Source organism: Asterias amurensis, chromosome 4 (genome assembly GCF_032118995.1).
Source record: "Asterias amurensis chromosome 4, ASM3211899v1".
In the NCBI taxonomy this organism is placed as follows: Eukaryota; Metazoa; Echinodermata; class Asteroidea; order Forcipulatida; family Asteriidae; genus Asterias; species Asterias amurensis.
In genome coordinates this window covers 8332753-8358304 of record NC_092651.1, presented here as the reverse complement: position 1 = coordinate 8358304, position 25552 = coordinate 8332753, and the positions used below count along the sequence as shown (strand labels likewise).

The 25552-nt window shown below is 39.4% G+C and overlaps 1 protein-coding gene across 1 annotated transcript in view; it reads right to left on the bottom strand.

Annotated features, from left to right (window-relative positions):
* Positions 1 to 1686: 1686 nt before the first annotated feature.
* The window catches only part of LOC139935894 (neuropeptides capa receptor-like), an 81120-nt gene continuing 57254 nt past the window's right edge, over positions 1687 to 25552 (bottom strand). The window contains exons 2-3 of the mRNA XM_071930512.1: positions 22834 to 22952; positions 1687 to 2405 (exon numbers count right to left, since the gene is read on the bottom strand). Of these exons, the coding sequence (XP_071786613.1) occupies positions 1687 to 2405; positions 22834 to 22891 (777 nt within the window). The 5' untranslated portion in view covers positions 22892 to 22952. The remainder of the gene's footprint in view (positions 2406 to 22833; positions 22953 to 25552) is intronic.

Below are 25552 nucleotides of genomic sequence, written 5' to 3'. Positions count from 1 at the left end.
GAGTCGTTTCTCACAATGTGTTTTACTTCCAAAAGACTCTCCTTTGAATCCTAAGTTTGAATGCTAACAATTATTTTAAGTAATTACCAATAGTGTTCAGTGTCTTTAAGGAAGAGGTGTTTTGCTTGCATCCGATCTTCCCCCACCCTGACGGTCTATAAGTGACGTAATATGATTTACCTGAAAGGGTATGTGGGTGTACATTATCGATCAGTACAGGCTAACTCAACATACACTCAAGGTTTCCTCGAATACGAATTATGTTATGTCATTTACGGCAAGCTAAACTGACATTTTAAAATATCAAACTGCATTTTGTTGTCATTGATTTTGCTAATTATACTGTTTGAGTAATACTTATATCAAACTGCATTGTTTCCTTCATTGACTTGGGAGATTTAACAAACTATACTGTTTGAATGGGAGTGGTTTTTTTTTAATACGAGATGAATGTTAGTGTAACATCATGACAGAGTCAACAACAATATTAAATGCAAAACAATTGGAGCAAACGATATTCAATGAATTAATTATATATAAATATTTGTAATAAGTTTGATTGTATTTTCGTATTCATTAAAACATATTGTTTGAGGTAAGGGTTTTTAACACATTACATAATACTGCAAAAGATGCACAAGTTGCAACAACTGTGGAGCAAGAGAAATGACCTATATTTGATGGCAATGCAGAGAATGTTCACTGAGTTAGCAACAAGAGGTCCTGCATCTGCATATTGGCTTAAAGGCACTGAACATTATTGGTAAATACTCAAAATAATTGTAAGCATAAAAACTTCATTGCTATAGCAAAGGAGAGCTGTTGATAGTATAAAACATTGTGAGAAACGGCTCCCTCTGAAGTAACGCAGTATTTTAGAAAGAGATAATTTTGCACTCAAATAATAGAGGACGTGAGCTGAAGCCTTTTACCATGCATATCCTGAAAGCACTGAAAGTAATGCAGTTAAGGTGTTTTTTCTTTCGATATTCTCTTGAAATTCGATTACCGATTGAGTCCAAATATGGGATACACCAAGTGATGGGAAGAGATGGATTGTACTAAGCGTCACCAACCGCCATATTTGATGAAATGTGCACGCGTTCAAGACTATCAATTGGTGTGTAGCGCGTACAATATGCACTTTTGCATAATGTATAGATCAAAAATGGCGGACGATGACGCTAAGTGCAATCCATCTAGGCCATAAACTGGTCTTTTACAATTACCGAACGTGTCCAGTGCATTTAAAGGCACAGCTGTCACAGTTGGCGTATCTCATACGCATAAAATAACAAACCTGTGAAAATTTGAGCTCAGTCGGTCATCGAACTTGCGTGATAACTATGAAAGAAAAAACACTCTTGTCACACGAAGATGGTTGATTTCGAGACCTCAAGTTCTAAATCTAAGGTCTCGAAATCAATTTCGTGGAAAATTACGTCTTTCTCTATAAAAACTGTGGCACTTCAGAGGGAGCTGTTTCTCACAATGTTTTATACCATAAACTTCTCCCCATTACTCGTCACCAAGTAAGGTTGTATGCCAATAATTATTTTGAGTAGTTACCAATAGTGTCCACTGCCTTTAAGGCACAACGTAGCCTCATCGGCTAAGTCGATCATCACGGTGTCAAATAGAATGTGGCTGATGAATGAGATTGACATAAGAATCTGGGAGGTTGTATCATAAGTTCAAAGTTTCTCTGAAGTTTTTGTCTCTACTCGTAACGCTTTGATGGCATCTACCAGGTATGCAGGCAGTCGTAACACTCTTACATGAAAACAACAAACGGAAAGCTTTCCTGTAGCGAGGGTTTGCAACATTATAGATCAATGGATTGATAGCAGAATTAAGGTACATCATCATCCGGAAAACTTGCATCGCTGATGCAAAGTTACCATTAGTTGGGGTCAAGATCATAAGAAGAGCCGAGAAAAGCTCAAAAGGAGCAAGACAGAGGAAGAAAATCACCCCGGTTGCAACCACCATTCGTGTTATCTTAACTTCAATAACTGACGCCCCACTGGGGATTGAACGCGCGTTTGGGCGGGCTGTACTGCAGTTCACAGCGCGGGCGATTTTCCCATAGAATAAAAAGTTAATTCCCATAGCGAGAACAAAGATGACAATCTGGACGCATTTTGTTGCGTATGAAATCCATTCTTTAGGTGGCCGACATTCCCCAATAATCTCTGGATATTCTTCATAAGAGTCCGGCCATATAAGACAATAAATTTGGAATTGATACGAGGCGGATATACGTAGACTTGATACAGCCAGCGAGGTAACCCATGCTGCTATGGTCAACTTAGCAGTCCGATATCGAAGTTTGGTTCCACTGTCTCGTCTTTGCTTCAAGGGGCGACACGCCGCGTTGAACCGTTCCATAGAGATGCATGTTACTAGAAAGATCGAAGAGAAAAAGCAGAAATCTTTAATGAAGGGAATCAGAATACACCCTGTAGCACCTTTCGGATAGTCGTCATATATAAAAGGTGTCGATGAGTATTGGTGCAGTTTCTCTCCAATAGCCACAACTAAGAAAGTTATATCCGCCATCGCCAAGTTCACCAAATAGAAATTAGTGATTGTTCGCATCCATCGGATTTTAGCCACAGCGACTAGAATGGTCAAGTTCCCAAAGAGCCCAGCGGTTAAAATAAAGGGCATCAACACAATGTGTATGACTGCATCACTCCGGGTGTAAGCGTGCAACTCAATAAACGTGTCCGCGTCACTTCCAACAGTTAAATCAAAAGTTTCTGTCGGTAAACATTCAACTTGAGAATGTTCTCTCATGAAGTCTGTAGTATTATTAAAGGCATCCATAGTTACTATTCCATCTGCGTTGATGTACTGGTTTCAGACTGCACTACTGCTAGATTAGACCTTGTATGTAGCCTGTGACAATACAACATAATGCAAGCAGGCTCCAGAGACTCGAGGTTTGCACTAACACTGATACGACCACGTTTTCCACTAAAGCGACCGCGGTATTTGGAAGATGTATCTAGCTTCTGGGGAGGATGAACACTGGCTCGTTTTTTAATTCCGACTGTTGACAGAGTACGGCCAATGCACACGTCAGATAATTTACTTCTGCTCCTTGTGAAAGGTTTTTAAATGTGCGATGCTTAGAGGGTACTTGAGGCCCATGATACAGCACTTAAGTTGATCCAACGGTGACTGACGAGTAGAGATGAACAAAATGACAAGCTCATTAAGTATCAACAACAGCAGCGTTTAAACACGTTATTTCATTACGTTGCATGGACGTTAAATATTGCAACTGTTTGTATCCTTGGTTTTAGCTGGATTTCGTGGCCAGGCCCACATCTAATATTGGCTCTCGATGCCGAAAGGGGTTTTGATATGAAGTCGATAGACAGGCACTTTTCGCTCACAGCGGGGTTGGAATTAAGCGAATTCAAACTACTTATTACGTTTGTCAATTTCAGAAATAGGACTTTGCGTTGGAATGGCCAGTCTGAATTTCATTTGGATTATTGATACAACTGTTACTCTAGTACGTCCTCGCTGTGACAGAAATCCGTGCTATAGGCCTATATACCTTCCTATTGCAACGTCACAACCTGAGTTTTGCCAACCGAGGTTGGAAAACTATGGAACGCCATGAACGCAAATCAAAAACAGCCATAGTGTGTATTATAGAAATGCTACAAAAATACTCAAAAATATGTTGGACTTGTTGGAAACTAATCTACAAAATCATAAGAGATATTTCAGCTAATGAATCTTTACAGAACATTTTGAATTCGGTCACATTTGTTTTTAACACAATTGATTGCTTTGCTCACCATCGGCCGGTAATGCCAACCGGCGCATACACTTGACATGTTTTTGTGGAACAGAAATTAATTTACATCATTATGTTTACCCACAAGAGGAGACGAGTCTTAATGACATTGACAAAATACTTTCCACCGTAACTTATACTGGTCTCATTGCATTTTGCAAGTCCAACAAAACAGAAGCAAGAGGCTATACTGTCTTGGCGATAGGCCGGCAAAATGTTTCCAAGAACCAAACTAAAATTCAAGACGTTCCCATAACATTCTACCATTATGTGAAGGCTCTTTAATATGCCCCATATGCACTTTTGATAATCACACTTGAACATAAACTCAAAGTGACATGGCCAGTATGCAGCACACTGTGCCCGGAAGTATAGAAACATTCCCTGTTCACTTTAAAGGGTATATGTACTTTTTCCTAACAAAAAACACAATGTCCACAGATATACATAAACTTACACTGTTTGAAGATTGTTATAGTAGAAAGCTACCCTTGAAATTTTACTTACTGAGGTGCTGTAGTTTTTGAGAAATGAGTAAAAGTAATAATTTTCGTCTCAGTTTTAGCATGTAAAAACGTATTAACCAGTTATGCTATGGTTTTGGTTCAATATCATAACTGGTTAAGGGGATTTTACATGCTAAATATGCTATGGTTTTGGTATAATATCATAACTAGTCAAGGGGATTTTACATGCTAAAATGAGACCAAAACTATTTTGTGACTTGTTTTACTCATTTCTCAAAAACTACACAACCTTAGATAGTAATATTTGAAGGCAAGCTTTCCACTATCATTATCTTCAAACCCTGTAAGTTTAATGTAAATCTGTGGACATTTTGAAAAAGGACCCGAATCCTTTAAAGGCATTGGACACTATTGGTTGTTATTCAAATTAAGTGTTGACATAAAAAACTTACTTTGTAAAGAGAAATTAAGAAGTAGCGTAGTTTTTCTAGAGAAAGTGGTAGTTTCGTACTCAAATCTTAAAAGACTTCAGGCCTGAAGCTTTTTTGATATTATTCTTTTGCAACTTCAATAACCCATTGTGTCAATGTTTACAGATTTTGTTATTATGCATAAGTTGGGTGAGATACATCAATTGAGAATATTGGTCTTTGACAAAGTTCTACCAAACATGTCCAGTGCCTTTAACCCATGTCACCACGACGGTTTGCAGTCACATGGCTCTGTTTTGAAATCACCAGAAACTACACGATGCAATAAAAGGGTCCCCGAATGCCGGATTGAGGGATACCAATCGGCATAAATAAGGGAATCAATGTGTGGTGAAGAGGTTTTCAACTAGTGGTTTAATCACAACGAGGCCTGGTTCTTGATAATTTTACCGAGACGAAGTCGAGGTAAATTATCAAGAACCAGGCCTCGGCGGGTTTAAACCACTAGTTGAAAACCGATTCAACACACTTTGATTCCCATTCATAAATACCTTTTCGGTCAAAAAAAACCAACACTTTTTGGTCAAAAAGTAAAATAAGTGCAAATATTATAACTTTTCAATGATTTCTTTCAACACAACACCCCTCCAGCTATAAAATGGTAAGGCCCAGTCAAGTCCCTCTGGTAAACAACTCCTTATAAGGGAATGCTGTGCGCGTCGCGCTTATCGCGTGATGTGGCACAACTGTTTCAGCCGTTGCTCTCGACCAATAGGAATGAAGAAACTGTCTTAAAAGCACAGGTGCAAGTTCGCGTGTCCCGCCGTTGTTTCAACACTTTTTACTGGTCATAAACAAAGGTTTATACACACCAACGTGACGCGCTCTCCACCAATAGGAATAGGGAAACTGTCTGAGGTATTTATGAATGAGATTTTCAACTCAGTTTGTGAAGTATCCATCATTGGTAATTTGCAATCAAACGGCTTAGCTGTCAAATCGTGGTTCACTCATGTGCATGCATTTTTAATATTTGTTTCCTAGTCTCACTTTGGATTCAAATTCCAAATAATAAACATATCAGTCGGATTCGAATAAATGTCTAAAGAGGATAGCGGAGTTTGTTATGCCTGCTAAATCTGTTCTACACAAGGACAATTTCAATCTAACCTCATATTAAAACGGTTTAAAGATACTGGCCACTATTGGTAATTGTCAAAGATCAGTCTTCTCACTTGGTGTTTCTCAATATATGCATAAAATAACAAATCTGTGAAAATTTTGACCAAATTGTTCATTGAAATTGAAAGGGAACAATTGAAAGCAAAAACACCCTTGTTGCAGAAATGCTTTGAGATGCCTAAAAAACAGCTTCAGCTGATGTCTTTCAACATTTGAGTGAGAAATTAACATTTGACGTTTCTCACAATGTTGTATTATTTCAACAGCTCTCCATTTTCATTTACAAGTAAGTTTTTACGCTAACAATTATTTGAGTTTTTACCAATAGTATCCACTGCCTTTAAACGAAACACACCTTTGGCAATTCGAGTCTGATTGTTTTGCTATATAGACATATTCAAATTATAGTGCCGAAGCCATTGATTGCAAATAGTTCTGATTGATTGGAAATAGTTTCATTTTAGCTCAAGTCATAAATCACGGTGACCAAGCTTCGTGATTTGGTAACTGCTGATACATAGACACTGGGAATATGACACCGTTATAAAGGACTGGTGAACGGTCAGTGAACTGGTGCATATGCTCATGTTTTGTTGACTTAATTAGCTGTTCCGACCCACTGTCGGAACAGGAATTGTCTTCATCGAGATTTTGATTATTTTTATTGTTATTATTATTATTTTTATTATTTGTTTCTCCCTAAATCCCCACAGCATTTGCACACGTTTGTTTAAATCTTAAAAACTAAATTAATGAAATGAAAGATTAACAGATTCCTGTTAATGTGATGCCGGCATAAAATTCTGGACGACGTCAATATGACGTAATGTATTGCACGTTTTGTGTCTGTGCACAAACACAACGGCTCTTCAAACGCAAGTTTTTAACTGGTCAAAAACACAATAACTTTAAAATAATAAAATTTTTAGTTTCCTAAATGTCATATTATGTGTAGCCTTGCTCAAGGCAGTCGCATTATTCGCTCCGAAACGACGCCGTTGTAAACCCACCCGTATACCCTGTTCGTGGTGCGTGCGATCACACCGCATGACCCACCCGTATACACACTGTCAGATCGTACGAATACTGTTCACACAAGTCATCGCACTCGTACCACTAACCGCATGCGGAGGCCGTCAGGCCGACAGCCTTGTCGGGTCTGTATCTTCCGGGTTTAATGTGTTGTATTGAAAAAATTCCACTAGTGGAAAAAATTGGGGGGGCTCTCGGATATGCTAGTATGCAGCTTATGAATATGTATATCGTTCGTCAGACCTATCAGACAACACAGAATGTGAGGCAAATGAATTATTCATTTTGACGTCCAATCACGCACGCCTATCATGCTCGCTGAGCGTCCGTGGTGGTGGTGTTTGATGATGTAGACATGTCTCATCTTTCGCGGGCATTATGGTAATGAGCTGACCGTGGGAACTCTTCGCTTATTATAGTAATGAGGTCAGTGGCTTCAACACAGACCCTACAAGGCTGTCGGCCTGACGGCCTCCGCATGCGGATAGTGTACGGGGGCACCGTGTCGTGCGATGTTACGCACAGTGAATACGGGTGGGTTTTATACAACGGCGGTCTTTTTTCGGAGTGAATAATTCGACTGCCTTGAGCAAGGCTATATTATGTGTTGAAAAATATACTGATTCTAATAAGATTTGTTTCACTCCATTAAAAGCAATCAAGGTACGTCTAAAATTAATGAATAAATTAAAATGTTGGCGTCATGGATACAACGTACAACGAGTACTTCATAAATTGGGTGCAGTCACTTTCAAAGTATTGTAACCTTCTCTATGGTTATTGGTGTTGATCTTAACGGGTTGATGACTTACATGACGGGAGTCTAAGACATTGTCGTGAAGTTGTCATTTTTTTTCTTTTCTTTTTTTCAAAATAAATGTTCAAATTCGTAATTTTCAACCATGTGACTCTCATTTGCATATTTAATTAGCACCTTATCTCAAGAAGTACACGGCCGGTTTTTAAACTGTTTGTAGTTATAGTCTCCTTGGGGATTGGAGATTAATTTTGAATAAACCATGACCTCAATTGACCTCTACTTCCGGGTCAACCGGAAGTGGGACCATGTCTCAAGAACTACACAACCGATTTTCAAACCTTGTTCAGTTATATAGACTTCTTAAGCATTAAAGACTAACTTTAAAAAACCGTGACCCAATAGTGATCTTTTCTTCCGGGTCAACCAGAAGTGGAACCATTCTCAAGAACTACACAACCGATTTTCAAACTTTTTTAAAGTTATGAACTCCTTTGACATTGAACATTAGCCTTGGGTAGGCGTGACCCCATATTGACCTTTACTTTTAGGTCAACCGGAAGTTAGACCATGGTTCAAGAAATACACAACGGATTTTCAACCTCTTTCTGTTATAGACTCCTTGGGTATTCAAATCAACCCTCGGTTACCTTGACCCCGTTTTGACCTTTACTTCCGTGTCAACTGGAAGAGGGACCATATCTCAAGAACTACACAACCGATTTTAAAACTCTTTTCAGTTATAGACTCCTTGGGCAGAATCGAGCCTGGTTTAAAATTATTCAAAATAATGGCCATGACCTCATGTTGACCTTTTATTCTTTTTTTAAAGCCCCTTTCAATTGAGTATCAGAATCAAGACCATGTAAACCACATGTAAACCGCACGGCCAGGACCCTGCAAGGTTTTAAACGGCCGTTTAAGAACAAGTCACTACTCTTTCATTCCCGTTCATAAATGCCCTTATGTTCTAAAGCGAAATAATCTCACAATTATAGACAATTGCCACTGTTTCTTTTGCGAAGTTTGGGAATTTTCAAAAGATGTCGGTCGGTGTGTATACGCGCGTGTACACGCATATTATGCGCTGTAACTAAAAGCTATGAGTTGCGTAATTTAAATTGGCGTACATTAGGTTGTGTGCCCAAAACGTGAAGCCAGCCCAGTCTTAAACAGCTTCAGCTGTGTCTTTATCAACCGTTTAACCACACCAACTTTGTGAAGAATCTGTTCGATGTGCGTGGGTTGTGTGTACGCGCGCGTGCTTAGATTACGCGCTGTTACTAAAGCTATGAATTGCATTCCGCGTGATAGTCTTGCGCGCCCGACACCAGCCGGTTATAAACACTAGTCATTATCAAAGGTGTACACACCCCCACGTGACGCACTCTCCACCAATAGGAATAGCAAAACTGTCTGAGGTATTTATGAATGGTCGATAACATCATCTATGAGGGCTTTCTGGGTAATGACCTCAGTGTGAATCTTCAAAGCAACGAGACTTCAGACTCCAAAGAACGAGAGAACATTGGTGAACTGTAGTCAGATCAAAAGATAGTCCACTTGACGTCAGCAAAGCCCTTTTAGTGATCATTCGTTTTACACGTTCAAAGCACCGTAGCACGTCCAGATCTTGCCAATGCCCAATCACAAGCTCGATACTGAAGGCTCCACCCTACTCGGACCGTTGTCTTTGTTAAACGCTATACGTATTCATGTATACGTTATTCAATAGAGGCAGGAGAGCTGGAGGCATGTCACCGCTGTTCAGAGCTCTACATCGAGTGCCAAATAGTTTTGCGCATGCGCGAGATTTTCAGAAAGTCCAACATGAGATGAATTATTCATAGCAGTGACCCCATCGCTGTTTTGTGCATGTTTCTATGACTTTAAAACCGTCACCAAATGACGTCAACGATGAGTTTTGTTAGTGTTGTGAGTAAAATTGAATTTCCCTGATATTAAAACAATGTTTGTTGTAGAGGAAGATTATTATTTTACTATCAAATTATTCCGTTTATATAGCAGCAAACCCTCTGGAATTATCAAAATCAGTGGGATTCCACCGACGTTTTTCTGACGCGGCCTACATGTTTCACATACAAACTAAACAAACGCATACAATGAATGCACAATGTTTATTACAATGTGCACACGTCACAAAAAGCGCAATTGCCCAATGCTTGTGTACATTACTCTCGATAAAAATGCTTCACCAGAACGTCGTCATGTGTTACAAAAATAAACAGGGAATTGTTTTCAAAGGGTTTGCTTTCTCAATTTTGAGTGGAAAACATTAGTTGTTATATATTTCTTACGTGTGAGGTCTATTTCTCAACAAGAAAATTCACATTACGTAGATTTTGAAGGATCAATTCGACTCAAAATCCGACCATCGCAACTAACTCCATCTTGGCTTTTAATTGGTCAAAAATCGCGATGACCCCCAGATCGTTTTCAACGGTTGAAAGGCTATGTTTTGTTTACGATTTTGACTCAAGAGGGCGCTCGTCAACAATTTCCCACATGCGCAAACCTAACTGTCAGCGAGTAAGCAGCGGTGATGTATAGGCCACAGGAACAATTCTCTTATTGTCTGCTCCTTGTAAAGCATGCAGGTAGCGGACAACACATGAATATGTATAGCGTTTAACAAAGACAACGGTCCGAGTAGGGTGGAGCCTTCAGTATCGAGCTTGTGGTTGGGCATTGGCAAGATCTGGACGTGCTACGGTGCTTTGAACGTGTAAAACGAATGATCACTGATCACACGAGAGCAGAAGACCAACGTCCATTGGAGGTCTTGATCCCGGTTGTTTATTACGCGGGTCCGTGTTTATTTCATCGCACGGATTCATTTCACACGACACAAATTTGTGATTATAATACAACGGCAGAGTGATTTCACTCCCAACGACCATGGTTAAGAAAGCTCGTGTGAAACGGGCTATAGTGTATAGACGGGTGTGCGGCACCATTATGAAACCCCAGCCCTAAATGTAGCCCGGACCTTAATGTAGCCCCAAACATGCCCTAAATGTAGCCCGGACTTTAATGTAGCCCCAATAACTGATTTGTTGAACGAACGGCGTGCAGGAGTTTTGGGAAGTTTTGTGCACTGGTAGATGAACTACTTGACTGCGTGGAGCAGAAGAACACTCGATATACAACTCAAAGACAAACCAAAGTTACCAATAAAGGTGTTGACACAATTTGAGAAGTATTACACCTCATACTTAGTTTTATTTTGTGTGTGGTTAATAGCGCATTATATGATATATATTTTAATACAATGTTTGAAATTTAATTATGAAAAAACCCCAGCAAAGGTTACACAAACAAAACAACTTATTTTTAATAGATGTCAAATTTACATCTGATATAAAGAGTATTAATTTTTGTCTCACCCAATACACTGATGTGTGCTAGCACAAATAAAATTAATCAAAAGACTTTTCCCCGATTCAACAGAGCTTCCCGGTCATTTCTTTGCAATAAATTCCAGCTCAAAGGCATTCAGAACAACCTCACTGCTCAAAAGAGCTTCAGCCTAGAAAATTTAAAGATCAACTTTGTTAGCCCATCAATGAAAAAAAAAAAAAACAAACTATATAATTATATTTAATTGTTGGCATGGGTCTGGTTTTACACATCTCAAGATGGCAGTTTTTATACGTTTGTCTAACCTTGACAGCCTCTGTCCAACTAGTAACCATTGTGTAAATGTCTAAAGATTTTAAACAAATAAATAAAATAAAATAAGAATAACAACCATGTTTTGGGTTTTGTTTATGGTCGTCCAAAAACTTGTCTAGGTACCGGCCGTAAACGTTATATCCTTTTTAAAAGATATTAAATATCAAATGTATTTTTCTTTAAGCACAGAAGCAACTAAATACCAAGAGAGCAATTTTTTCAAAATAATAATAATATTTGCATGTAACATTAGCCATTTGGAGAAACTGACCTCGACACAAGCTTCTTTGCATTGGGATTGGCTTGGATCAGACGAGTTTGTCTATAAAAAGCAATTGTAACCGTTTTTGTAAAATGCATTGGTTGAAAAGATGTCTTAAAAGTAGAATACAATGATCCACACAAATTTGTCTCGAAATTGCGTGGTTTTCCTTTTACTGTGCGAACTAACATGGTCGGCCATTTATGTGAGTCAAAAATATGACTGCATAAAATAATGGCCGACCGTGTTTTAGTCGTCGAGGTAAAAGGAAAACCGTGCATTTTCGAGGCATGTTTGTGTGGATTATTGTATTCTACTTTTACAACATCTTTCTAACTATATGCATTTTATAACAAAACGGTTACAAACGCTTTTCAAAGACCAACTCGACCGATCCAAGGCAACGTGTTCTTTTAAGCCCGTTTCATTCTTCCTGCGAATGCGAAACAAACGTTGACGTCACTAATTCGGAACAAATAATTCGCATCAGCCTCGCGAAAAATTCACCGCACCGGAAAGCACGACGTCAAATTCGTATCGAGTTCACGGTCGCAGAAAGTATAAACTGGGCTTGTATTCAACACATCATGTTTGCTGTGAACAAATCCCCCCCAAAAATGTATTGGGAAAACGTGTTCAAGTCTTTTAAGGTTTTATAGTTTCGCAATTTAAATCAGAATCAGTGGTTTCAGTGGCTAAAAGTGGTAAACGCTTGCCTTTGACAATACGTAGCAAGTTGGGCTGGTTCAGTTGACTGGTATAATCTATGATTATAAGAGAAGTAAAATTTGCATCGGGGATAAAGAATATTAATTTAGGTTTTTACCCATACACCGATGTGTGCACTGTATACTAAACCCAAATTATCAATATATGATGTTGATGACATATCAGATTATAGAATAACATCATAGCATTAATTTTGTATTAAAAGTAACCGCATGAAATAAAGATAATCTTGGCGTAATCCAAGTATAGCACAACCAGGATCAAACAGGGATCAACTTATTATGGAGGCAATCTTATTTTCATCTCCGAGGTTTTGAGAGAGTATGTTTGCCCCAACCATGTTGCCCAAACAACTCCTCGGCCACCCTGAGTCGTGGTCCCGCTAAGATAGTCCCCGTTAAGATTGGCCGCGTGGCAGCTCCTGTACCACCAGGGACCATGATACATAACGGCACAGCTCCCCCTGGAGCGACTATCGTTGTCTACGTCGTGTATGTAAATTGTGGGTGGAGCTACACAGGGAGAGCTGTTCATTGGCTCTGACCATGGAGGAAGAAGAGAAGGAGCTCGAACTTCAAAAGTCGAACCCGTGGTACCGCGGTCATTTAACGACACCTCGTAATCACCCACATACCTTATACAGACAATGGGCGACCTGGCGTATGTTAGTTTGCGCGTGTGCACTTGGTTCTTCACTCAACTATGGTGTCGTATGTGGTATGGATATAATACAGAAAAAAAAAAACTTTTTTGAGACCTGATAAAAATTGTGTACACTTGTGCCCACCAAATCGAAAAACACAATTGAATACCAACCACCCTCGTGTGCTAATACCCAAATTTTGAACCACCGCTAGTTACCGGAAAGTCACAAAAAATGAAGAAAAAAAAATAATATGCCGTGATGTTTCCCTGAAACACCACAAACAGTAAATGAAAATGTGTATATTCACAATTCTTGTCTCCAATGATTCAACTTTACAAGCAGGCAACAGCGCAGACTGGCGGTACCACACGTTCTGTACAAAGAGATTTAATCCCGCTCGTTAATCGGCCGTCCAGCTGGAGGTCCCCTATCTATTTCCACTGGCCAGACAGGGGCATTGTCAGAGTATTCTTTTGTTACTCTGCGGTTTTGCGGGTCGTTCGAGCTCCGTCTCGTCCTTCCTCCATGCTCTGACGTGGTGGACCGGCCGACGTGCCTCCCAAACCTATGAACACTACTTACAGTACGGGCATGCCCTCTGACCTATGACATCAAGATTACAGTGTCGTTTAACTCACTTAAAAACACTGATTTTTGCAAGAAATTTAAACTATTACTAAACTCAGTAAGTTAAATCGTGGAGGAAATTAAACGAACAGAAACAGCAAGGATTAAAGATGCTATGTCAGATTTTTGGCCGATTTGACCCAAAAATTTTGATCTAAAATTCAATAGGTATTTTGATGGGGGTTGAGAAAGTGACAAGCTTTCATTGCCCGAAAAAGTCCGCCAATTATTAGTAGCAGTGAAATAAAGTGCTCAAAATTAGTTTTTGTCGGGATCCCGAAAATATATTACGTGACCAATTATTATGTGTTTTATAAGAAACGTTTTAAGTTTTTGTCATGGTTCCTGACCATTAAAAGTAAAAGTTAAACTTGTTTTCGTTAGAGCGGGTGATACTCTTTGAAATACCATTCACATGTGTTGTTTTTGTTTTCGATTGGATATAGGAAGCGTTACCGCGGTAATTATTTAAATATTGTGTACCCAATTTATTTTATCACATTTATGAGGTGTTCATATTAGGTGTTCAGGCCAACAGCTCGGAACGCCTCTTATTTTATTCGTTTTTATTCAACAGCCCGACAACTCTTTGTTATTGTTTGTTTGTTTAGGTGTTCGGGCAACCGAACAACTCTTTGTTATTGTTCGGGTTTTTTAGGTGTTCGGGCAACAGCCCGAACAACTCTTTGTTATTGTTCGGGTTTTTTCCCCAGGTGTTCGGGTTTTTTCCCCAGGTGTCAACAGCCCGAACAACTCTTTGTTATTGTTCGTTTTTTAGGTGTTCGGGCAACAGCCCGAACGACTCTTTGTTATTGTTCAGGTTTTTTTGCAAAGGGCTTCAAACGCTCCACAGACATGACCCCACTTTGACCTTGTCTTTCGGTTCAAATCGGACGTTGAAAATTCAAAAACTCATATCTAAAGAGCTTTGCAAAGATTGAACATGTACAACACGTGTAGTATAGTGTCACGCTCCAGTGTAGAGCGCCCTAGCTTCGTGTATAGTCTGCGTTTGAGGCGTTTTCAAAATACATTTCCCCTTTCAATTAGTTAGTCTCTTCTGCAGTCGTCAGTGTTTAATAAGTTCATTATTTCATCAACCACATAAGCTATTTTGACAACCTTGACATCATATGAAAGAGCTCTACGTACTTCATAAAAATGGATATGTTGGTGACCTTCTCTTTACCTTATTATGAAATGAAACATTTGCTAGGTGCGCCCAATAAGCACGAACTCGACCATTATGTGGGCCCTGCTCTATCAGCGGTAAGAGATCTGCTCCAGCAGTCCAAACCTTGTATGTTCGAATGACACCCATTTTATAAAACACCTTGGGTTAGGATTAAAGGGGTTATTAAAGTTTTGATTAAAAATGAGATGTGCACAACGAACAATTTGTGTTTGTAAATACACAACCACTACATGTAAGTTTTTCTTATAAATCTTTTTCGAAAGAACCATATACCTGAAGATACTCGTGAAGTGGTTAAGAAATGTCAGTTTTAGATGTGGTAGGCAACCATTATAGAGGGAAACCCCAAACAATCACGTAGGGTCTCAACAATCGATCCACACGATTCAAGCCTTCGTCCCTAGATTTAAACTGGGGTGCACTAAAAGTTCACATGCTAAAATAATCACCTTAATTTGTATTGGTGAATTATTCACGTTTGGAACATTATTAAGGGTTCCAACAGCCGGTGTGGTATTTTGTTGTTGTCATTTATGAGCTAGCAACTATTAGTGCAATTTTTGACATTACAAACAATTAATATTAAATTAATATTAAATGTTTACATCTGTTTTCATAAATATAAAAGTCATAAAAACCTTATTATCTTCGCAAGCATATCAATCTGAAAAGCACAAATCAATACTTGCAGTAAGTGGAATAATTATGTTAAACAGCAGTGCAAGATGAAATTTGAATTAACTCCAGGGGTAGAACGGAGCCTAATTATAATTGTTCGTTTATTTTGTCATCATGACATCATTAGTTGTCAGGTCACGCGACCTCAATGCTTATCTTTGGTTACCAAAGATCTCTTGAACCACGTGTCATCAAGTCGTAACGTTTGCTCTTTCTTGTAGCTCTTTGGTCGGACACTTCCCCTGGTTGGCAAAAGTTGTTGTTTTTGTAAAACTAAATTGCTACGATATGGGCCAAGAGCTAAGCTATTTCTTTTACGTTTTCTGACATCGTGTTCAAAGATCATTTCGACAAGCGTAATTACACCGACCGATTCCAAAACTTAAAGTCAGCTGGAAGTAGTATTTTTTCAAAATTTAGCTTTTGTCACTAATATATGTGTTTTTTTATGAGTGGAATGTGAATAAACAGTTAACTAAGGTTTTTAAAAATCAGTTATTATGATATTTACAAATTTAAGAGTAGACCCCGACCCGAGAGGGCGCTGTTCATGACGTCAATCGAGGCAGACTTTGCCTGTAATGCGTAGAGTAAACACAATTGCAAAGTACATGTAAGGACCAAGTCGTGAGTTTGTAAGTTCCCCCCCCCCCCAAAAAAAGTACCAACTCACGACTTGGACGTACATGTACTTTGCACGTGTGTTTACTATACGCATTGCAGGCAAAGTCTGCATCGATTGACGTCACAAAAGGGGTAGGCGGAGTCAGCCCCCAAGCAACTTTATATATTTTTTAAACATATAAATCGTGACAAACAATTACTAAAAAAATTGTGTTATTGTTCGTAAGCATATACTCTGATGTTTGAAAGGGAAAAAAAAATCTATTTCCAGGTGACTTTAAGAAGTCTCGAAACGGCCTGAATTGTGCACCACGGAAACTTCCTCACTTAAAACGCATGCAAACGGCTTTGATCTGTACCCATCATTTCCCGTACTTTACAGCTTTTTGGAAACGTTTTGGGTAAGCACGCACCGCTTCTCACGCAACGTGTTCTTGTTCTTTATTCGTCTTTGTCGAAAGAACCATAAACCAAAAAATACTTTTGTAGAAAAGGAGTAAATTAAAGACATGTCAGTTTAAGATGTGGTAGGCAACCCTGATAGTCGGAAACCCCAAACAATCACGTAGGGTCTTAACAATCAATCCACACGATGCAAGGTTTCGTTCCTAGATTTTAACTGGAGTCCACTTCAGTAAAGGTCACATGGTAAAATTTGCACTTTAGTTTGTACTGGTGAATTATTCATGTTAGGAGCATTATTAAGGATTCCAACAGCCGGTGTGGACTATTGACATTACAAACAATGTTAGCTCTCCATTTAATTGTAAGGTGTTTAAAATATCTCCTGGCACTTTAAAAAGACTCCCAGCAAAGAGTAGATAAAATAGTGTGTGTGGAAGTTCTCCGGGGAGCAAAAGGATAGCTTCACCAGCACTGTTTTGGATTGTATCAAGTTTGGAAAGAAACACTTTGGCAGCATAACAATAATTAAAGTGAGGGAGAATCAGAGTTTTGTACAACAGGGTTAAAGTATGTTGGAGAAGAACACTTCTTATCCTCCGGAGAACCCCCACACGTTTATTAACAGTCTTAGTAATTTTCTCAATGTGCACACTCCAAGATAAAGATTGATCTAGCCAGACACCTAAGTACTTAAAATGATCAACATTGTCAAATGGTATTGGAACCGATCTTCACATGTAATTTTCTTCAATACGGCGAAGTTTAGCTTGAGTTCCAAATAACATACTCTTAGTTTTGCTTGTATTAAGAGTTTAAAAAATAGTCTGCAGCCGTTTGGAAACCTTGATCATATCTGCGTTTAGGGCTCTGTTAATAAGACCAATAGATTTAGCACGAGTAAAAATAGCTGTGTCATCTGCACAAAAATACGTTTTAGAGTCTATCGGAAGAATATTGACAAAATCATTTATGTACAATGTAAAAAGAAGTGGCCCAAGCACAGAACCCCGAGGCACACCGGAAGTCACTATACAGTAGACGCGGAATCGTGTTCACCAATTTGTGTCAGCAGCTATTTGCGACCATTTAGATAAGATGAAAACCAGTCGAGCTCCAGACCATGCACTCCAATATTTGTTAGCTATTTGACAAGATGTTCATGGTGAACAGTGTCAAACGCTTTCTTTAGATCCAGAAAGACTGCTCCCGTGAGGTACCCTGAGTTCATATTTTCCAGGAGGTAATCAGAAACATTAAGAAGACAAGTTTGTGTGGAGTGCATAGGTCTAAAGCCAGACTGGTTCTCTGTTAAAGTTTTGTTTTGCTCCATGAAACCTAAACAACTGTTTATGAATAAGTTTCTCAAACAATTTCATGCGGGTTGGAATAACAGAAATAGGCTGATAGTTATTATACACATATTGACTGGCAATGAGGTAACTAGTGTACGTCTATTCCCCCAAGGGACTTTGAATGACCAGAAGAGCGACCTATTTCCCGAGGCCGAAGGCCGAGGGAGATAGGCCCCTCTTCTGGTCACTCACAGGCCCGAGGGGGAATAGACGTACACTAGTTACCGAATTATGCCAGTCAATATGTGTTTTATAACGCAGCTCGGTCTTAAATTAATATAGTTACAGTTCACGGTTCAAGTCCAGAGTGGGCGCTGTAACCGGGCACCATATTAAAAGACTAGTCCCGCTCCGAGCGCTCGAATTTCACGCTGGACCGCAGGCCCGAGGCCAGTGATTTTAGCTTCGGTCCAGTAAACTTTATGCCGAACAAGTCCGGCGGTCTTGTGTTTTTTTTACATACTAATATAGTTACTATTACAAATAATTATATGAAATATATTATCTTTCATTAAAAAATGTATTTCAATCTCATTTAAAATAAAAGTTTTTGTTTTACTTGTCGTCAAATCAGTGTTCTGAGCACGCCTGCGGAACGTCAATCCGTCCTTTTTTCACGTGCATCAGGCTGCATACAAGTTTTCCATTAAGTTTACTCATGCCCACACCTTGTACATCTAGTCTCAAACCATTTATGTTTATGCATCCGAGGAGTGAGCGAGCGGGGACGAGGGAGTGATGTGTTGGTACCCGGCGCGGCGGCACACCTTAGTACAGCGATGTATGTTTACATACTACTGACCATGTGTAAAGTCTGATACCTTACAAAGGAGTGTTGAATTTGCATTAAGAAGGTCTGGTTGCAATACCACACATCCCTGTGTTGCATGGATTAAAAGTAAGGTCTTGTTGCCAAACGTCTTGCTAAGTATGGCTACCAACAGTGATGAGCTTCTGACTACTGCTGTCAATTTTTTTGTCAATCTTTTTATGACAATCTTTTTATGAATGCTGCACGTTGCAGTGTTTTGTTGGTGATTTGCCTGTCAAATCGGAATTTTTTTTGAGGCGGCGAGAATGACGTGAAGTAGGTATATGGAACTTTATTGATTGGGTTTCACAGCAAAAAAAAAAAAACTCATAAGGGATGAAAAAGGCCTGCTGTCCTATCGTGTTAACTTTTCTTTTTCCTAATAAAATTTTGGTCTTGTAAAAAGTCTTCCGGTCCAGTAAAAATTCTGAGCAACAAGCCCTGCGGTCTTGTGGATTTTTCCCCCAAATTCGAGCCCTGTCCTCGGGTACTAGTTCCCGCAAAACACCCGCGCGCGATCACTAGACTATATTAGTTCATCCCACGTGACCGTGTTTCAGCCAACCAGAATACAGAACAAGCAAGAGGTGTGTTATAATGGTGTTTAGTTTATCGCCTTCGACATTGTGCAGAAGTCGTGCAATGGGAGACTTTTGGGACGCTTGGTGGCAGCAGACTTACCAGGTAATATCCATTGTTCTCGGTCATGTGCGCACGCTCAGAACTACGTAAACAATGGAAATTTACCCGGTAAGTATGCTGCCACCTAGCGTCCCAAAGTCTCTCATTGAAATGACTCATAAGAGCGCCCCCTATCGGCAGGAGTAGGAAAGGAATTTACTACAAAACTACAGTATGTGTTTTTAAACACGTATTATTTCACGTATTATTTCAACGAGAGTTATGAGAAATCAGACCCAATGGCTAGCTGGCAAATTGTGCCATGATTGCGCAATCACGGCTACGTGTAATTCTACCTCCATGGTGAACTGTAAGACTGCCCTGGAATGGGAGTCCTAAACGGAGAGGATAACGTACGTTCTAATACTAATAGGGTTTTCAAGGCATTGGATTGGAGCATCACATTATTAGTTTGAAAAACACATTTTTGTTACTCTGAAATCATCGGGTGTCAAATTACGGTAGTTAAAAGCACTAATGAATTTTCTCTTAATTCCTAATGTAAAAATTGTTAAAATTCTTGATTAGTCAACCACGTTAAATAATGAGTGTATCTTTGCATCACCATGATATCTCAAGAAGTATACGGCCGATTTCAAACCCGTTTTCAGTAATATGCATAGGAGATTAGCCTTGGGTAACCGTGACCCCGAATTGACCTCTACTTCCGGGTAAACCGGAAGTGGGATCGTATCTCAAGAGTTACACAACCGATTTCAATTTTTTCTTAAGTTAAAGACTCCTAGGCATTTAATATAAACTTTGAAAACCGTGATCCCATGTTGACCTTTTATTCCGGGTCAACCGGAAGTGGGACCTTATCTCAAGAACTACACAACCGATTTTCAAACTTTGTTCTTTTATGGACTCCTTTGGCATTGGACATTGTATTGGGTAGGGGTGACCCCATGTTGACCTTTACTTCCGGGTCAACCGGAAGTGGGACCATATCCAAAGAACCACACAACCGATTTTTGTTTTCAGTTATAAACCCCTTGGGCAGTGGAGATCAGTCTTGGGTTACTTCCAATTCAACCGGAAGTGGAACCGTAATTTCAAGAAATACACAACATATTTTCTTTGTTGTCAGTTCTTTAAATACTGTTGCGATCCTGCAACAAGCATATTAGTTAGAGCTAGAGTACTATATATAATACTTAGTGTATAACCCCAGCCATGGTCAGAGCATTCCCACAGTAGCCCATGTAGCCCCATCACCACTGTACAGTTGTTATACTGTGATAATTCGCATACACTATACACAAAGTACATGTACATGTGTAGATTGCTACAGAAACTAAGTCAGCCCATTGACAATACACACAGCCCATTGACAATACACACACTGGCCTCTTCCCAAAGACCAAGTATAAGTGCCACTCAACTGTTGACCCCGCCTCCAATTCCACACTCTGATCAAAGCTATTTGGGTACCGCTGAACCCCTCCACACAGACCCATGAAAATGACCAGAGCAGCCCCGCTCACAGAACCCCTCAACAGACCCATGAGAATGACCAGAACAGTCCCGCTCACAGAGTACCGAAGCCCCGTAACAGAGCCAGGCAAAGCTCCACCACTAACTTTTTAAGGTCACATTCTCTGGCATTAGGCCTCTACAAAGTTTGAGTGTTAGTCACACAAGTAAAGCACACAGATACATATTCATGAGTTAAGAAATCCAGCCATCCCATTGGTTGTCACTTAGGCCCAGAAGTGTATAAATTGAGGAATCTGAGCCACTTTAGGCCAGACACTCTCTGAACTCACCAGAAAAAGACCAGCTATGCTCCATGAATGCCCTTAGACTTGTGCATTAAGACTATTGACAGACAAGCAGTAACCAGGGGCAGACTTTACAAAGCAATAAAACTCATCGCAAGACAATTTTTCAGTATCATCATAGTAATTTGTACTGTGACATCACCATTTTCATAGCAACTTCGATTGATTTGCAGTTACGATCAATCTTAGATATCTCTATACGCTACCACTCACTACTTTTGTACCACTAGTTGTATCCACAGACAGGTATTATGTCTGTGGGTGTATCACTACCCTATTATTATGGGACAGCGCCCTCTATTGTTCTATTGATGATATGAATAAACTATGCCTCATTGTTTGCAAACCAAGCCTCGTCTTTGCCCTCTTCTACTATTTGTCTTACATAAAAGAAGGGATGGTGACAATACTTTGAGCAATAAAGACTGAACTTGGGTTAATTTTTTTCAAAATGATGGCCATGTCCTCATGTTGACCGTTTATTTTTGTTTTAAAGCTCCTTTCCAACCAATCTCAGAATCAAGACCATGTAACCTCATGTCATAAAGTTGTAATGTGTGTGTTTTATTGTACATTAGAAAACAAGTTTTACAGGAACAGCTGTGTGATTGTTTACAGTCACTATCTCTACAGTTTATCTTTAGAGATTGTTTGAAATCATCTAGGCCTGATTTGTTTAAAAGCGCAAGTGCAGTGTATATAATGTCAGGTTTAATATTATTCCGAAAATACTCCAACGATCACAAGAAAAACAATATGAAACCATTAGCGCCTATAAAAAGAAATGGTTTAAAAAATGCAAGTAATGGCATACTCTGTTAACACACTAAACTATGAGGGGCTTTCTGTTAAAGGACGTTTATTTAATAAAAACACGAAGAAAAATTAAAAAATTCTGACTCCATTTTGAAAGAAATCCAACGATTTATGTCAACACTTCCTGGCAAACCCAAGGTTAACTAACTGTAAAGTTCAGAAGGTTTTATGACAAAAATTGTTTTTGGGGTTGAACGCTTCTGGTGAAAATCAAAAGATTTGGCCAAAGAGGTTATCTGCTGTACTTCTTTCATCTGTCATTTAAGTATAAACAAATAATAGTGAGCAGACAGATGACTGTGTGCGTTTCTGTTGCCAATTTTTGTTTACTTCCATCAAATATTTTACTGTATAGCGCCCTCTCGCGAATAACCGTGACTTAACTTCCAGTAATGCATGTACGTGTACCGGCGAAAAAGCTTATCATACTATAGTGCAGGGTCCGTGTTCTATGATCATACGAACTGATAGTATATCAACCTTTGTACATTGTTTGCGATATTCGTAATAATAAACAACTTAAAGCTATGTATGAAATATATATTCAAGCAATCACCACGCTAGAACGTGCTCAGTCTGAGTGAAATCAATGTCCTATTACCACTTGCAAAATGTGGGTCGCGAGTGCCATGTCAACGGTCACCGTTATTAAAAGGGGGATTTACTAAACAATTCCATTGGAACGTTTGCTGTAAGTCCTGACGCAAACATTTTGCTCAAATAAACATACAGAGAATATAAATGTAATTGCAGCAGGCTGACCCAATTGCAGCGTGAACGGCTGGCTATAGCTACATAACTGTCACATTAAATTCCTACTACAATAATTCTGACTTACCCTTTAGAATGTTTGGCGCCCTCTCCTGTTCCTTTATTGCAATGCGGGATTGCTCCATTATGATGTAGTGGTTTGGAAAACTTCTTGCTGTCAAGGTCAAGGATGTCAGTGAAGTCGCGCTGTAAACCAATCAAAGCACATAACGAGTGATGTCAGACAGGCAAATTGTTTTGAGTTATTTTCTTGATTTCTTATGTTAATTCTTTACAATACAAAGATTATTGTAAGCAGAAGCCATAAAAAAATATGTCTTTTAAAAAGAGGCGCCCTTCCAGTCCTTGGTCATTTAAAAGAGTAAAAAGGATTCGTTTTATAAAATATGACGGACCCAGAAAATAAACAACTTGAACAGTTCTCACACAGACCGTGTTCTATGGTTCCTCTACCTCATAGTAACACGAGTGTCACAAAGGTAAGGCATCATTGCCTCTGGCCTTGGTGCCCTTCGAAAGATTCCAATTGAAATACACAGTTGTTCAATGGCGAAGTGCCCTTTGCAAAATTAAAATGGTCTTGCCCTTTAAAAGATGAATTCAAGGCCTGCATTTATACATCTGATATTTTCACGAATACATTCAACACAATCAATCAAAAGAGCCAACAATATGGAAAGGTTTGCGGTAACACCATGTAATGACTATCTCTAATGAGTTGGGGAGGTTCTGAAAAGAACCGTTGGTTTAACTCGACGTTTCGATCAGTACGCTCTGATCGTCTTCTGGAGAAAGCAGACAAAGAGACAACGCTTATTATATGAATGGCCTGACGTTTCAACCAAACTTAGAGTCTTTCTCGAAGACAACACAACAGACATCAACAGGTACATTAGTAACATCTTAGTTCCCTGCAGCCGATTTCACGAAACATCTCAAATTAGGACGGGTAACTCGTCCTAACTTAGGATTCGGTGCGTCCTACCGTCTTCGGATACGGAACTGAACTCGTACTAAGATTGGAAAGAGTTTGATGATCCCGACGGCTGTGCATGTGTTGTTATTTAGCCTTCGAGAAAGACTCTGCCATAGTGATATAGGGTCGAAACTTCAGGATGTTAACTATTTTTTTGCAACGCTTATTTGCGGCGAACTTCCTTCCTAATCCGTGCATTTTCCCTCCACACAGACACAAACTTAGCAGGAACAAAACACCCGTCGGACACAGCTGCTAGCTAAACAGCAACAACTCACACTCCTTAAACTTGTTAATTTTAGTCCACACTCCAAGACACTCTTGCAGACCTGTTTGTTTCCTTTAAGCGAGCATTGTGATCGATTTATTACATGAGAGAGTTCTGAGGATGTTGATGTTACATCATGTGCTGCCTTCCCAGAGATTCAGGTTACGACTAGAATATAGGATTCTGTTTTAGTTTTGTTGGGAATGAATGTTTTATTCTTGCATAGTGTCTCCAAATAACCTTGTGTACAACATGTGCAGCTGTATACCTGTTAAACAATCATTTTAACCTGTTATGGCCATCACCAGGCCTGATACTTCACGGAGGCAACGGATGCGATTGCCTCCGTTGCCCCCACGGTGAAATGCTCCAGTAGAAATTTACAATTTCCTCACAGGGTGCCCTTTACCAAGGAGAAAATGCATGGGTGCACTTGCCCTTTCAAAAACGAAGCATACGGGCCTGCATCACTCTTATTAAAAATGTTTAATTCATTGTTTTTTGTACACAACTCGAAGCAGCGGCTACATGGGCCTGCGATTATTAACACCATGATAGCCCTTGTCAAAGGAGTATAGCCACACATGTTAAGAGTCCGTTGCAAATGTCTCCACATTACACGTAGATGTGCAACTATATGTGCATATTTTGAAATCAATATAATTATGTAACCGTTTAATGACTATCACCCTTATAAACATGTTTTATTCATTGGGTTTTTTTTTGCACACAGCTCCAAGTAGCGGTTTCATGGGCCTGCAACACCAATGGCGAAGGGGTATGGCCGCATATTAAAGAGCCCATTGCAAATGACTATGGCAGCTATGTACTTGTTATAAAATGATCGTAACCTTTTATTGACTATCACTCTTACAGGGAAATGTTTGATTCATTGTTCTTTGCACACACTCGAAGCAGCAGCTACATGAGCCTGCAAACATCAACACATTAATACATAGCCTTTGGCGAAGGAATATAGCCACACATTTTTCAGAGCCCAAAGTTCACTCGTGTGTAATTTAATTTAAGTGGCAACTGCTCACGTTTGAACTGCAGATTTAAACATGAAGAAAAAAACCAGGGTAGGTTGAGACAAGATCAAATATGAAATTGGCCTAGCCTACTTATCCTTCCGCTACATGCAACACATTGAATCTTGAAGTGTACTGCACTTCAAGAAAGATTCAATCACTATAGAGGACTGTCTTCAGGATGAGAGCGTGCACCGCCCAAGGGCATACTGATAGAATCTCAGTCTAGGGAAAAATATCAAGAAAGTTCCATCTAAAAAAGGACAGAGGTATGTCACGAAGGAAAACTTCATTGAGTAGCTCTTAGAAATGGGAAAACAAGAATTGCAAATGAATGGTTGCAATAAATGGTTAGAAAAACACTTGAATACCAAGGAAAGATACGGAGCCCTGGTAAGGGACAGTGGAGGAAACAAAATACTTTGAACGAAATAATAGTAATCAGTTCGCATAGTTTAGTTGTAAGTTCTAACGAACTATACATGCGTTTGCAAGGCTTAGTAATCCGTTC